This window comes from Pogona vitticeps, chromosome 1, assembly GCF_051106095.1.
Source record: "Pogona vitticeps strain Pit_001003342236 chromosome 1, PviZW2.1, whole genome shotgun sequence".
In the NCBI taxonomy this organism is placed as follows: Eukaryota; Metazoa; Chordata; class Lepidosauria; order Squamata; family Agamidae; genus Pogona; species Pogona vitticeps.
In genome coordinates, this window is record NC_135783.1 from 198443825 (window position 1) to 198461067 (window position 17243).

The window sequence follows — 17243 nt, forward strand, 5'->3', positions numbered from 1 at the left end:
ATTATAGACCCACCAGGACCTCCTTCAAACCCACGAGTAACTGATACGACAAAGACATCTGCTAGCTTATCATGGGGCAAACCCCATTATGATGGTGGGCTGGATATCATTGGCTATGTTGTGGAGCATCAGAAAGAAGGAGAAGATGCATGGGTAAAAGATACTACAGGAACTGCTCTAAGAATCACAGAGTTTGTTGTCGCTAACCTCCAGCCGGGAGCCAAATACAATTTTAGAATTAGTGCCATCAACGCTGCTGGTACTGGCGAACCTGCAAAGATCCCGAATGTTGAAATCAAGGAACGTGAAGTGGCTCCTGATTTTGAATTAGATGCTGAGCTAAGAAAGACACTTGTTGTCAGAGCCGGACTGAGCATCAGGATATTTGTTCCCATTAGAGGACGTCCAGCTCCTGAAGTGACATGGACAAAGGACGATATACCACTCAAAGCACGCGCCAATATTGAAAATACAGATTCATTCTCTCTTCTCATCATCACAGAGTGTAATAGATATGATGCAGGAAAGTATGTAATGACCCTTGAAAATGCGGCTGGAAAGAAGACCGGTTTTGTCAATGTAAGAGTTTTGGATACGCCTGGGCCGCCGATAAATCTGAAGCCCAGAGACATAAGTAAAGATAGCATCACTCTCCAGTGGGACATGCCACTAATCGATGGTGGTTCACGCATCACAAATTACATAGTTGAGAAACGGGAGTCTACGCGAAAGGCATATTCTACCATCACCACAAAATGCCCCAAATGCTCCCTTAGGATTCCCAATTTAGCAGAAGGGTGTGAATATTACTTTAGAGTCCTGGCTGAAAATGAATTTGGAATTGGTGAACCTGCTGAAACCGCTGAACCTATAAGAGCATCTGAAGCACCATCACCTCCAGAGAGTCTTAATATTATGGACATCACAAGGAACTCCGTCAGCCTTGCTTGGCCAAAGCCAGAACATGATGGCGGTAGCAAGATTACTGGCTATGTGATTGAGGCACAGAAGAAAGGTTCAACTCAATGGACACACATCACAACTGTGAAAACATTAGAATGTGTGGTCAAGAACCTCACTGAAAATGAAGAGTATACCTTCCAGGTGATGGCAGTTAATAGTGCTGGGAGAAGTGATCCAAGAGAAAGCAGGCCAGTGGTTGTGAAAGAACAAATGATGCTTCCAGAATTTGATTTGCGTGGCATATATCAGAAAACAGTCATTGCAAGAGCTGGTGACAACATCAAAGTTGAGATTCCTGTGCTTGGTCGCCCAAGGCCAACGATTGCCTGGAAAAAAGAAGACCAGTTGCTTAAGCAAACCCAAAGAGTAAATGTTGAAAATACCGCAACAGCCACCATCTTAACCATCAATGAATGCACAAGAAATGACAGCGGCAGATATCCAGTCTCTGCTAAAAACATTGTCGGAGAAGTTAGCGATGTTATAACTGTACAGGTCCATGATGTTCCTGGGCCTCCTACAGGACCAATCAAATTTGATGAAATCTCATCTGACTTTGTCACCTTTTCATGGCAACCACCCCTGAATGATGGAGGAGTTCCAATAAGTAATTACGTCGTAGAAATGCGCAAAACGGACAGTACATCATGGGCCGAGTTAGCAACTACTGTTATTCGTACCACCTATAAAGCTGCTCGCCTCATTACTGGGACCGAGTACCAATTCCGTGTTAAAGCCCAGAACAGATATGGATCGGGTCCAGCCATCAGTTCAGAAAATGTGATAGCTACCTACCCTTTTAAAGTTCCTGGGCCTCCAGGCACTCCTCAAGTGATTGCAGCCACAAAAGAGTCAATCACCATTAGTTGGCATGAGCCACTTACAGATGGAGGAAGTCCAATTCTGGGGTATCACATTGAAAGAAAAGAACGGAATAGCATCCTTTGGCAGACTGTAAGCAAAACCTTGATATCAGGCAACATCTTCAAATCAAGTGGTCTCACAGATGGCATCGCATATGAATTCCGAGTCATCGCCGAAAACATGGCAGGCAAAAGTAAACCAAGCAAGCCGTCTGAGCCAACACTTGCTCTGGACCCTATTGATCCTCCTGGTAAACCAGTTCCTCTCAATATTACAAGACATGCCGTTGCACTCAAGTGGACAAAGCCTGAATATAATGGAGGCTTTAAGATAACTGGTTACACTGTAGAAAAAAGAGATCTTCCCAATGGCAGATGGCTCAAGGCGAATTTCAGCAATATATTAGAAACTGAATTCACTGTTAGTGGTCTTACTGAAGATGCTGCTTATGAATTCCGTGTGATTGCTAGAAATGCTGCTGGTGCTGTCAGCCAGCCCTCAGAACCATCAGATGCGATAACATGCAGAGATGACATCGAAGCACCAAGGATAATGGTTGATGCTAAATACAAAGAAACTTTAGTATTAAAAGCAGGTGAACTTTTCAAACTTGAAGCTGATGTTGCAGGTCGCCCTCCACCGACCCTTACATGGACCAAAGAAGGAAAGGAGCTTGAAGACACGGCAAAATTGGAAATTAAGATAGCAGATTTCTCAACAGTCCTTACTAACAAGGATTCAACAAGAAGAGATGGAGGTGCATACACACTTACAGCTTCCAATCCAGGTGGCTTTGCAAAACATATCTTCAATGTCAAAGTTCTAGACAGACCGGGTCCTCCAGAAGGGCCTTTGGCGGTGGCTGATGTTACCTCAGAAAAATGTGTCCTTTCATGGTTACCACCTTTGGACGATGGCGGTGCAAGCATTGACCATTACATTGTTGAAAAACGTGAAACAAGTAGATTGGCATGGACGACTGTAGCCACAGAAGTTCCAGTAACAAAATTGAAGGTCACAAAGCTCCTGAAAGGCAATGAATATGTGTTCCGTGTTATGGCTGTTAACAAATACGGAGTTGGTGAAGCTCTGGAATCAGAACCTGTTCTGGCAGTAAATCCTTACGTTGTCCCTGATCCACCCAAAACACCTGAAGTTACAGCTGCTAACAGGGATTCTATGGTTGTATGCTGGGGACGTCCCGATTCGGATGGTGGAAGCCCTATCACTAACTACATCTTAGAACGTCGTGACAGAGCTGGAATGCGCTGGGTGAAATGTAACAAGCGAGTGGTCACCGATTTACGCTACAAAGTATCTGGACTCACGGAAGGTCATGAATATGAATACCGAGTAAAGGCTGAAAACGCTGCTGGTGTAAGCGAACCAAGCCCGAGCAGCCAGTTCTACAAAGCTGTCGATACGGTGTTTAAGCCCGGTCCACCTGGCAATCCTCGTGTCTTAGATACAAGCAAATCCTCAATTACAATTGCTTGGAATAAGCCCATATATGATGGTGGCTCAGAAATAACAGGCTACATGGTTGAAATAGCATTACCAGAAGAAGATGAATGGAAAATTGTCACTCCATCAGCGGGACTGAAGGCTACTTCCTTTACTATCACTGATCTTAAAGAAAACCAGGAGTATAAAATCAGGATATACGCCATGAACTCTGAAGGCATGGGAGAGCCTGCTCAGGTTCCTGGGACACCAAAGGCCGAGGAAAGGATGCTGCCCCCAGAGATTGAACTGGACGCAGACCTACGCAAAGTTGTCACTCTCAGAGCTTGCTGTACTTTAAGACTTTTTGTCCCAATTAAAGGAAGACCGGCTCCTGAAGTGAAATGGGCACGAGAGCATGGAGAGTCCTTAGATAAAGCTACAATCGAATCTACAAGCTCCTATACTCTGCTTACAGTTGCAAACGTGAATAGGTTTGACAGTGGCAAATATATACTTACTGTAGAAAACAGCTCTGGCAGCAAATCAGCCTTTGTCATTGTCAGGGTTCTTGATACACCCGGAGCCCCCCAGAATCTAAAAATAAAAGAGGTCACAAAGTCATCCGTCACACTCACATGGGACCCTCCTCTCATAGATGGTGGCTCTAAAATAAAGAACTATATTATTGAAAAGCGTGAGGCAACAAGAAAAGCTTACTCCACTGTTATGGCCAACTGCCACAAGACCAGCTGGAAAGTGACAGATTTACAGGAAGGTTGTAACTATTATTTCAGAGTCCTTGCTGAGAATGAATATGGAATAGGCCTTCCCGTTGAAACACCGGAATCTGTTAAAGTATCTGAAAGGCCACTTCCTCCAGGAAAAATAACTTTATTGGATGTGACAAGGAACAGTGTCTCCTTGACCTGGGAGAAACCTGAACACGACGGAGGTAGCAGAATCTTGGGCTACATTGTAGAAATGCAGAGCAAAGGCAGTGACAAATGGGCCACCTGTGCCACTGTCAAAGTTACGGAAGCTGTCATAACTGGACTGATTCAGGGTGAAGAATATTCGTTCCGTGTTTCAGCTCAGAATGAAAAAGGAGTCAGTGATCCTCGACAGTTGAGCGTACCAGTAATTGCAAAAGATCTTGTGATACCACCAGCCTTTAAACTGTTGTTTACCACTTTCAGTGTCCTGGCAGGTGAAGACTTAAAGGTTGATGTTCCATTTATCGGCCGACCCAAGCCAACCGTAACATGGCTTAAAGATAACGTGCCACTGAGACAAACTACTAGGGTCAATGAAGAAAACACAGAGAACAACACGTTACTCACAATCAAGGAAGCATGTAGGGAAGACGTTGGACAATATTTAGTCAAACTTTCTAATTCTGCAGGTGAAGCGACTGAAATTCTTAACATTGTGGTCCTTGATAAGCCAGGACCTCCAACTGGACCAGTAAAGATTGATGAAGTGACTGCGGACAGCATCACCATTTCTTGGGAACCCCCAAAATATGATGGCGGCAGTTCAATCAACAATTACATTGTAGAAAAACGGGACACCTCTACTACTGTTTGGCAGATCGTTTCAGCTACCGTTGCTCGAACCACTCTAAAAGCAACTAGGCTAAAGACTGGGTGTGAATATCAATTCAGAATCGCTGCTGAAAACAGATACGGAAAGAGTACGTATCTCACGTCAGAGTCTGTAGTTGCCCAATATCCATACAAATTACCTGGTCCACCTGGAACTCCAAATGTACCACAAGTCTCTAAGGACAGCATGGTTGTGCACTGGAATGAGCCCGTTAATGATGGTGGCAGCAAGATTATTGGATATCATTTGGAGTACAAGGAGAGAAATAGCATCCTCTGGGTTAAACTAAACAAAGCAGCCATCCCTGACACAAAGTTTAAAGCAACGGGACTTGAAGAGGGACTTGAATATGAATTCAGAGTTTATGCAGAAAATATTGTTGGCATTGGAAAGGCAAGTAAAACTTCAGAATGCTACGCAGCCCATGATCCTTGTGATCCTCCCGGTCGTCCAGAGCCCATCATTGTCACACGTAACTCTGTTACTCTTCAGTGGAAGAAACCAGAGTATGACGGTGGAAGCAAGATCACAGGCTATATTGTTGAGAAGAAGGAGCTGCCAGATGGCCGTTGGATGAAAGCTAGCTTTACAAACGTGATTGAGACTCAATTTGCAGTAACTGGCCTAGTGGAAAATCAAAGGTATGAGTTCCGTGTCATTGCACGTAACGCTGCAGGTGTCTTCAGTGAACCATCTGAAAGTTCAGGGGCAGTCACAGCAAGAGATGAAGTAGATCCACCTCGTATAAGTATGGATCCCAAATTTAAAGAGACACTTGTACTGCATGCTGGCGAATCATTCAAAATTGATGCCGATGTTTATGGCAAACCATTGCCTACTATTCACTGGCTGAAAGGGGATAAGGAGCTAACAAATACCGCACGCTTGGACATAAAAAGTACTGACTTTGCGACAAGCCTCAGTGTAAAAGAAGCTATTCGTGTTGACAGCGGACATTATGTATTGCTGGTGAAGAATGTTGCAGGTGAAAAAACAGCATCTATTCACGTCAAGGTTCTTGACAGGCCTGGTCCACCAGAAGGGCCTGTTGTTGTGACAGGAGTTACTGCTGAAAAATGTACGCTGTCATGGAAGCCCCCACTCCAGGATGGTGGCAGCGACATTTCCCATTATGTTGTTGAAAGAAGAGAAACAAGTCGCTTAGTTTGGACTTTAGTTGATGCAAATGTACAGACTCTTAGCTGCAAAGTTACTAAACTTTTGGAAGGCAATGAATATATCTTCCGTATCATGGCTGTGAACAAATATGGTGTTGGTGAGCCTCTTGAATCTGAACCAGTACTTGCAAAAAATCCTTTCGTTGTGCCACTCCCGCCAAAAGCCCCAGAAGTCACCGCTGTTACCAAGGATTCTATGATTGTGGTCTGGGAGAGACCAGCCTCTGATGGCGGCAGCGAAATCTTGGGATATATACTAGAAAAACGTGACAAAGAAGGCATTCGATGGACCAGATGTAACAAGCGTTTGATAAGTGAACTTCGATACAGAGTCACTGGACTTATAGAAAATCACGATTATGAATACAGAGTCTCGGCTGAAAATGCAGCTGGTGTGAGCGAGCCCAGTCCACCATCTATTTATTATAAAGCCTGTGACCCTATCTACAAACCAGGCCCTCCTAATAATCCGAGGGCAACAGATATTACAAAATCTTCAGTCTTCCTTTCCTGGGGTAAACCAATCTATGATGGTGGCTCTGAAATTCAAGGATACATCGTTGAAAAATGTGATGTAAGCGTTGGGGACTGGGAAATTTGTACACCACCAACTGGAATTAAGAAAACAAATATGGAGGTGGAAAAATTATTGGAAAAGCATGAATACAAGTTCCGCATTTGTGCTGTTAATAAAGCTGGAGTAGGAGAGCATGCTGATGTTCCTGGAACTATTATTGTTGAAGATAAGTTGGAAGCCCCAGACCTTGATCTTGACATGGAGCTGAGGAAAGTTATCAATGTAAGAGCCGGCGGTTCCTTAAGATTGTTTGTTCCGATCAGAGGACGCCCAACCCCTGAAGTAAAATGGGGCAAGGTGGATGGTGACATCAGAGAAGCAGCTATGATTGACATCACCAGCAGCTTTACCTCACTGGTTCTTGACAATGTTAACAGATTTGACTCTGGAAAATACACTCTTACTTTGGAAAACAGCAGTGGGACGAAGTCTGCCTTTGTCAGCGTAAGAGTCCTAGATACGCCAGGGCCCCCAATTAACCTGAAAATTAGGGAGATCACAAAAGACTCTGTTTCACTTGCATGGGAGCCTCCTTTGGTAGATGGCGGAGCTAAAATTAAGAATTATATTATTGAAAAGCGTGAGGCCACAAGAAAAGCCTATGCAGCTGTAGTAACAAACTGCAACAAGACATCATGGAAAATCTCTCAGCTTCAGGAGGGTTGCTATTATTACTTCAGAGTTTGTGCAGAGAATGAATTTGGAATTGGTTTGCCTGAAGAAACCCATGAGCCAGTGAAAGTCGCTGAAGTTCCTCAACCTCCAGGAAAGATAACGGTGGATGACGTTACAAGAAACAGTGTTTCACTGAGCTGGGCAAAGCCTGAACATGATGGTGGAAGCAAAATCTTACAGTACATCGTGGAGATGCAAGTTAAAGGCAGTGAGAAATGGTCAGAGTGTGCCCGTGTCAAAATTCTTGAAGCCGTTGTTACTAATCTAACTCAAGGACAAGAATATCTCTTTAGAGTAATGGCTGTAAACGAAAAGGGGAAGAGTGACCCACGATCACTTGCTGTTCCAATAACTGCCAAAGATTTAGTTATTGAACCAGATGTAAGGCCAGCATTCCACAGTTACAGTGTCCAAGTGGGTCAAGATTTAAAGATTGAAGTACCAATATCTGGCCGTCCTAAGCCTACAGTAACTTGGACCAAAGATGGCATACCACTAAAACAGACAACTAGAGTCAATGTCATTGATTCACCTAATCTTACCACCCTAAGTGTTAAAGAGACCGCTAAAGATGACAGTGGAATGTATGAAGTTGCAGTGGCTAATGTTGTTGGGCAGAAATCTGCATCTATTGAAATTATAACACTAGACAAACCTGATCCTCCAAAAGGCCCTGTTAAATTTGATGATATCAGTGCTGACAGTATTACCTTATCATGGAACCCTCCGGCATATACAGGTGGCTGCCAAATTACTAATTACATTGTTCATAAGAGAGATACGACCACCACAGTATGGGAGACAGTTTCGACTACTGTTGCAAGAACAACTCTCAAAGTGAGCAAGCTGAAAACAGGGACAGAATATCAGTTCAGAATATTTGCAGAAAATAGGTATGGACAGAGCTTTGCCCTGGAGTCTGATGCAGTGGTTGCTCAGTATCCCTATAAAGAACCGGGTCCTCCTGGTACACCATTTGTGACTGCAGTTACAAAAGACTCTATGGTTGTGCAGTGGCATGAACCAGTCAATGATGGTGGAAGCAAAATTTTAGGTTATCACCTTGAGAAAAAGGAAAGAAACAGCATTCTGTGGACAAAAGTAAATAAGACAGTCATTCAGGACACACATTATAAGACAACTAACCTTGAAGAAGGCATTGAGTACGAATTCAGAGTTTCTGCAGAAAATATTGTTGGCATCGGCAAAACAAGCAAAGTTTCTGAGTGCTATGTAGCCCGTGATCCATGTGATCCACCAGGATGCCCTGAAGCAATTGTGGTTAAGAGGAGCTCAATTACTCTGCAGTGGACTAAGCCAGAATATGATGGTGGCAGCAAAATTACAGGCTATATCGTGGAGAAACGTGATTTGCCAGATGGTCGCTGGATGAAAGCAAGCTTTACCAATATAACTGAAACTCAGTTTACTGTAACAGGCCTCACTGAAGACCAAAGATATGAATTTAGAGTAATTGCAAGGAATGCTGCTGGAACTGTAAGCAAACCTTCAGATAGCACAGGACCAATCACAGCAAAAGATGAAGTTGAACTTCCAAGAATTTCCATGGATCCAAAATATAAAGACACCATTGTTGTAAATGCAGGAGAGACATTCCGATTGGAAGCAGATGTCCATGGGAAGCCAATTCCTACAATTATGTGGCTGAAAGGAGATAAAGTGCTTGAAGATACTGCCCGATATGAAATAAGGAATACTGACTTCAAGGCTTTGATTACTGTAAAAGATGCAATACGTATCGACGGTGGGCAATATATTTTACAGGCCTCCAATGTTGCAGGAACCAAATCGGTACCAATAACGGTAAAAGTACTGGACAGACCAGGGCCTCCAGAGAGTATTAACGTTTCCGGCGTTACTTGTGACAAGTGTTCCTTGACGTGGGCACCACCGATCCATGATGGTGGCAGTGATATTTCTCACTATATCATTGAGAAGAGAGAAACAAGTCGCCTTGCTTGGACAGTTGTTGCTTCAGAAGCTGTAGCCACAATGCTGAAGGTAACAAAGCTTCTGGAAGGAAATGAGTACATCTTCCGCGTAATGGCAGTTAATAAATATGGAGTTGGTGAGCCTCTAGAATCTGCACCAGTATTAATGAAAAACCCATTTGTTGTCCCGGGTCCACCCAAGTCCATTGAAGTCACTAACATTACAAAAGATTCTATGACCATCTGCTGGAATCGTCCAGACAGTGATGGTGGCAGTGAAATTATTGGCTACATCGTAGAGAGACGAGACAGAGCTGGTATCAGATGGGTGAAATGCAATAAACGTCGAATAACAGATTTGCGATTAAGAGTCACGGGACTAACAGAAGATCATGAATATGAATTTAGAGTGTCTGCTGAAAATGCAGCTGGAGTTGGCGAACCAAGTCAAGTCACGCCTTACTGGAAAGCATGTGACCCTATGTTCAAGCCTGGCCCGCCCACAAATGCTCACATTGTGGATACTACAAAGAATTCAATTACAGTTGCATGGGGGAAACCTATTTATGATGGCGGCAGTGACATCCTAGGATATATTGTAGAAATCTGTAAAGCTGATGAAGAAGAATGGTCCATAGTTACTCCACAGACCGGTTTGAGAGTCAATCGTTTTGAGGTTGGGAAGCTCATTGAGCACCAAGAGTACAAACTAAGAGTGTGTGCCCTCAACAAAATTGGAGTCGGGGAGGCTGCGGCTGTTCCTGGAACCGTTAAACCGGAAGACAAACTGGAGGCTCCAGAGCTTGACATTGACTCGGAGTTAAGGAAGGGAATTGTGGTTAGAGCTGGTGGATCCGTCAGGATACATATACCATTCAAAGGACGCCCCACTCCTGAAATCACCTGGTCTCGAGAAGAAGGAGAATTCACAGATAAAGTCCAGATTGAAAAAGGCCTCAGTTACACCCAGCTGTCAATTGACTATTGTGATAGAAACGATGCTGGAAAGTATGTTCTGAAACTGGAGAACAGCAGTGGCTCAAAGTCTGCATTTGTCACAGTTAAAGTGCTCGACACACCAGGACCGCCACAAAATTTAGTTGTCAAAGAAATAAGGAAAGACTATGCTGTATTGACATGGGAACCCCCAGCGAATGACGGCGGTGCAAAGATAAAGAACTATGTAATTGACAAGCGTGAGTCAACCAGAAAAGCATACGCCAACGTGAGCACCAAGTGTGCCAAAACAAGCTTTAGAGTGGAAAATCTTGCAGAAGGAGCAATATATTATTTCAGAGTTATGGCTGAAAATGAGTTTGGCATTGGGGTTCCGGTTGAAACGGCAGATGCCTCCAAAGCCTCAGAGCCACCTTTGCCTCCTGGGAAAGTGACACTCACCGATGTGACTCAAAGAAGTGCATCTTTTATGTGGGAGAAGCCTGAACATGATGGAGGTAGCCGAATACTGGGCTACATCGTTGAAATGCAGCCAAAGGGATCTGATAAATGGTCCGTTGTTACTGAAACCAAAGTGTGCAATGCCGTTGTGTCTGGTTTGAGTTCTGGACATGAATATCAATTCCGCGTCCTGGCATACAATGAAAAAGGCAAAAGTGACCCCAGACCACTGGCAGTTCCTGTGATTGCTAGTGATCTGACAATTCAGCCAAGTTTCAAACTGATGTTCAACACATACACTGTACAAGCAGGAGAAGACCTTAAAGTAGAAATACCCTTTGTAGCTCGACCAAAGCCTACTATCACTTGGGAAAAAGACGGTCAGCCTCTCAGACAGACAACCAGATTACATGTTGAAGATACACCAACATCAACTACTTTATATATTAAAGAAAGCAACAAAGATGACTTTGGGAAATATACTGTAACAGCAACGAACCCTGCAGGCACAGCAACAGAAAATATTAATATAATTGTGTTGGAGAAACCTGGCCCACCACAAGGACCTGTCCGCTTTGACGAAATTAGTGCAGATTTTGTGGTCTTCTCATGGGAACCACCAGCATACACAGGGGGCTGCCAGATATCCAATTACATTGTAGAGAAGCGGGATACAACTACCACCACTTGGCAGATGGTATCGGCAACAGTTGCAAGAACAACAATTAAAGTAGCAAAACTTAAAACGGGTGCGGAATACCAGTTTAGAATTAGTGCAGAAAATCGTTATGGAAAGAGCACGGCACTAGATTCTAAGCCAGTTGTCGTACAGTATCCATACAAGGAACCAGGGCCACCAGGGACACCGTTTGTCACGACAGCCACCAAAGACCACATGATCGTACAGTGGCATGAACCCGTTAATGATGGAGGAAGCAGAGTTCTTGGATATCACCTAGAACGTAAAGACAAAAACAGCATTCTTTGGACAAAGGTGAATAAGACCCTCATTCAGGATACAAAATGCAAAACAGAGGGCCTTGAAGAAGGTCTTGAATATGAATTCAGAGTTTCTGCTGAAAACATTGTTGGCATTGGCAAGTTTAGCAAGACTTCTGAACTGTATTTTGCTCGAGATGCTTGTGACCCACCAGGCCGTCCAGATGCCATCGTTATCACTAGAAATTATATCACTCTAAAATGGAAAAAACCAGAGTATGATGGTGGCAGCAAAATAACTGGGTATATTGTTGAAAAGAGAGAATTGCCTGAAGGTCGTTGGATGAAAGCCAGTTTTACGAATGTACTAGAAACCGAGTTTACAGTAACTGGTCTTGTAGAAGACCAAAGATATGAATTCAGAGTAATTGCAAGGAACGCTGCTGGTTGCATAAGTGAACCATCTGAAAGCACAGGACCAATTATTGCTAGAGATGAAATTGAAGCACCAAGAGCATCACTGGATCCAAAATACAAAGATGTCATTGTTGTTCATGCTGGAGAAACATTTGTCCTTGAAGCTGACATCCATGGCAAACCTGTACCTGACATTGTATGGTCAAAAGATGGAAAAGAATTTGAAGGGCCAACTGCAAGAACAGAAATAAAGTCCACCATTCAGAGAACAACTCTCACAGTCAAGGATTGCATCAGAGTAGATGGAGGCCTTTACATGCTTAAGCTGAGCAATGTCGGTGGCACGAAGTCTATACCAATCACCGTAAAAGTGCTTGACAGACCTGGACCTCCAGAAGGTCCTTTGAAAGTTACAGGTGTGACTGCAGAGAAATGTTACCTGGCATGGGGCCCACCTTTACACGATGGTGGCGCTAGCATTTCGCATTATGTCATAGAAAAGAGAGAGACAAGTCGCCTTTCGTGGACTCAAGTGGCATCTGATGTGCAAGCTCTGAACCACAAAGTAACTAGACTTCTCCCAGGCAATGAGTATATTTTCCGTGTAATGGCCGTCAACAAGTATGGAACTGGTGAACCGCTGGAATCTGAGCCTGTACTGGCACAGAATCCATACAGACCCCCAGGCCCTCCTTCAATACCTGAAGTTTCTGCAATCACAAAAGATTCCATGATTGTAACCTGGGGACGTCCAGCTGATAATGGCGGAGCTGAAATTGAAGGTTACATACTAGAAAAGCGAGACAAAGATGGTGTCCGATGGGTCAAATGCAATAAAAAGAGACTGACAGACTTACGATACAGAGTAACTGGACTTACTGATGGGCATTTCTATGAGTTTAGGGTTTCTGCTGAAAATGCTGCTGGGGTTGGTGAACCTAGTGAACCATCAGTCTTCTACCGGGCGTGTGATGCAGTGTATCCTCCGGGACCTCCAAGCAATCCAAAGGTGACAGATACCTCCAGATCTTCTGTGTCACTTGCATGGAACAAGCCCATTTATGATGGAGGGGCTCCTGTTTTAGGATACATTGTTGAATTTAAAGAAGCCACTGCTGATGAGTGGACAACCTGCACACCGCCTTCTGGATTACAAGGAAAACTATTCACAGTAACAAATCTCAAAGAGAATAGTGAATATAACTTCCGCATCTGCGCTATCAACATTGAAGGAGTTGGAGAACCAGCGACCATACCCGGTAGTGTTGCTGCTGCTGATAAAATTGAACCTCCCGAAATTGAACTTGATGCAGATCTCAGAAAAGTTGTCACAGTACGTGCTAGCGGCACCTTGCGGTTGTTTGTCACTATCAAAGGCAGACCAGAGCCAGAAGTAAAATGGGAAAAAGCAGAAGGCCGGCTGAGTGACAGAGCTCAGATTGAGGTTACCAGTTCATATACGATGTTGGTTATTGATAATGTCAACAGATTCGACAGCGGCAAGTATATCCTGACTTTAGAAAACAATAGTGGCAAGAAATCTGCTTTTGTTAATGTGAGAGTGCTCGACACACCAAGTGCACCTGTCAATCTGGTCGTCAGAGAAGTGAAGAAAGATTTGGTGACATTAGCTTGGGAGGCTCCACTTATTGATGGCGGATCTAAAATTACAAATTACATCGTTGAAAAACGAGAAACAACCAGAAAAGCGTACGCCACAATTACGAACAATTGCACTAAGAATGTATTCAGAATTGAACAGCTTCAGGAGGGATGCAGTTACTATTTCCGAGTCTTGGCTGCGAACGAATATGGAGTTGGCTTGCCAGCAGAAACATCGGAACCAGTGAAGGTTTCTGAACCACCTTATCCACCTGGAAAAGTAACCCTTGTCGATGTTACACGCAACAGTGCTACCATACAGTGGGAGAAACCAGAGAGTGATGGTGGTAGTAAAATAACTGGCTATGTAGTAGAAATGCAAACTAAAGGAAGTGAAAAATGGAGCATCTGCACACAAGTTAAAACATTAGAGGCAAAAATATCAGGATTAACTATGGGAGAAGAATATACATTCCGAGTCCGTGCTGTTAATGAGAAAGGGAAAAGTGATCCAAGACAGCTTGGAGTTCCTGTCGTTGCCAAGGATATTGAAATCCAGCCTTCAGTTGAGCTCCTTTTCAATACTTTCAGTGTGAAAGCTGGTGAAGACCTTAAGATAGATGTGCCCATCAGAGGAAGGCCGATTCCATCAGTTAGCTGGAAGAAAGATGGGCTGCCTTTAAGAGAGACAACTAGGGTAAATGTCCACACATCACAAACGTCAACTTTACTAACCATCAAGGAAGCTTCAAGAGAAGATGTAGGAAGTTACGAATTAAGTGCTTCAAGCAGTGCTGGCTCTACAACAGCTTCCATCACTGTAATTGTACTTGACAAGCCTGGACCTCCAACTGCATTACATATTGATAATGTCAGTAATGATAACATAACAATATCTTGGAAACCTCCTGAGTATGATGGTGGCTGTCAAATTAATAATTATATTGTGGAGAAGAGAGAAACAACTACAACCACATGGAGTATAGTGTCCGCCACCGTTGCACGAACTTCAATTAAAATAATGCGCTTAATCACAGGATCTGAGTATCAATTCCGTGTTTCTGCAGAAAATCGCTATGGAAAGAGTGCCTACATTGAAACGGCCCCTGTTGTTGCAGAGTATCCATTTAGTCCTCCTGGTCCACCTAGCACTCCCAAAGTTGTACATGCAACAAAAGCATTCATGATTGTAAGCTGGCAAGAACCAGTTAACGATGGAGGAAGCAGAGTACTTGGCTACCATCTTGAGCATAAAGAACGAAGCAGCATCCTTTGGACTAAAGTAAATAAAACTCTTATAAGTGACACACAGATGAAGGTAACAGGCCTTGATGAAGGACTGATGTATGAATATCGTGTCTATGCTGAAAATATTGTAGGAATAGGTAAATGTAGCAAGTCTTGTGAGCCTGTTGCTGCAAGAGACCCATGTGATCCTCCTGGTCAGCCAGAAGTAACTAATATTACAAGGACATGTGTCTCACTTTCATGGGCCAAACCAGAATACGATGGTGGTGCTAAGATAACAGGCTACATTATTGAACGGAAAGAGCTACCAGATGGTCGCTGGCTGAAATGCAACTTCACCAATGTACAAGAAACCTTCTTTGATGTCACAGGGCTTACTGAAGACCAGCGGTATGAATTCCGCGTTATTGCAAGAAATGCTGCTGGACTGTTTAGTGAGCCATCTGAATCGACTGGGCCAGTGACTGTAAAGGATGATGTTGAAGCTCCAAGAATTATGATGGACGTCAAATTCAGGGATGTTGTTGTTGTTAAAGCTGGGGAGATCTTGAAAATCAATGCTGATATTGCAGGACGACCCTTGCCAGTAGTTTCATGGGCAAAGGATGGCAAAGAGCTTGAGGGGAAAGCGAGAGTTGAAATTGCTTCAGCCGATCGCCATACTTCAATCACTGTTAAAGACTGTATTCGACGCGATTCAGGGCAATATGTGTTAACGTTACAGAATGTTGCTGGAACACGATCATTAGCTGTCAACTGCAAAGTACTTGATAGACCTGGTCCACCAGCAGGCCCGCTAGAAATCAAAGGACTTACTGCTGAGAAATGTCACCTATCATGGGGACCACCTCAAGAAAATGGGGGTGCAGAAATTGATTACTATATCGTAGAAAAGCGTGAGACCAGTAGAATTGCATGGACTCTCTGTGAAGGAGAGCTTCCAACAACATCCTGCAAAGTGACAAAACTACTTCGAGGGAACGAATATATCTTCAGAGTCATGGGTGTCAACAAATATGGTGTTGGTGAACCGTTGGAAAGTGAGGCAGTCAAGGCTCTGGATCCTTTTACTGTTCCATCCCCACCTAAATCTTTAGAGGTTACTAGTGTGACAAAGGAGTCCATGACCCTCTGCTGGGCGAGACCCGACAGCGATGGAGGCAATGAAATTGCCGGATACGTGATTGAAAGGCGTGAGAAAAATAGTCTGCGCTGGATACGTGTAAACAAAAAGCCAGTTTATGACCTCAGAATAAAATCTTCAGGCCTTCGAGAAGGATGTGAATATGAATATCGTGTATATGCAGAAAATGCTGCAGGTCTTAGTCTTCCTAGTGAAACTTCACCTCTAATAAAAGCAGAGGATCCAGTTTTCTTGCCATCACCTCCCTCGAGGCCCAAAATTGTGGACTCTACAAGGTCAAACATAACAATTGGATGGTTGAAGCCATTATTTGACGGAGGCTCTCCTGTTACTGGGTATACAGTTGAATACAAGCTAACTAGTGAAACAGACTGGTCAACGGCCATTCAAGGCTTAAGAGGCACAGAGTATACTGTCATTGGACTTACCTCAGGAGCGGAATATGTTTTCAGAGTAAGGTCCCTCAACAAAGTTGGTGCTAGCGATCCAAGTGAGGTCTCAGAACCACAAGTAGCAAAAGAAAGGGAAGAAGAACCTGCCTTTGAAATCGATAATGAAATGAGGAAAACGCTGATTGTGAAAGCTGGTGGATCATTTACAATGACTGTGCCTTTCAGAGGAAAACCTGTTCCAAATGTATTGTGGAATAAGCCAGATACTGATCTCCGGACACGAGCTAATATTGACTCTTCAGACAACTGCACCTCACTTACCATTGAAAAAGCGACAAGGAATGATTCTGGGAAATATACACTGACATTACAAAATATTGTAAACACAGCTACTTTGACATTAGTTGTCAAAGTTCTTGATTCACCAGGACCTCCTTCTAATATTATTGTAAAAGATGTAACCAAAGAATCAGCTGTCCTGTCTTGGGAAGCTCCTGAGAATGATGGAGGTGCTCCAGTGAAGAACTATTACATTGAAAAACGGGAAGCAAGCAAGAAAGCCTGGGTCACTGTCACCAACAACTGTCATCGTCTTTCCTACAAAGTCACCAATCTACAAGAAGGCGGGATTTATTACTTCAGAGTCTCTGGAGAAAATGAATTTGGAGTCGGAGTCCCCATTGAAACTAAGGATGGAACGAAAATAACAGGTTAGTTTCATAAAACATGCTTGTTTAAATTTTCTGTCGTTTTTTTATATAATGTCCTACTGTGTTCACTGGAACATACTTACAAGTAACTGCTCACCGTCTTAATTATTCTAAATGTAATGATAGTGAAAAG

At 43.5% G+C, this 17243-nt stretch overlaps 1 protein-coding gene across 1 annotated transcript in view; it reads left to right on the forward strand.

The window, feature by feature from the left end:
• LOC110084610 (titin) overlaps positions 1-17243 on the forward strand; it is a 299695-nt gene that overhangs the window by 251894 nt on the left and 30558 nt on the right. The window contains exon 277 of the mRNA XM_078386905.1: positions 8-17110. Within this exon, the coding sequence (XP_078243031.1) occupies positions 8-17110 (17103 nt within the window). The remainder of the gene's footprint in view (positions 1-7; positions 17111-17243) is intronic.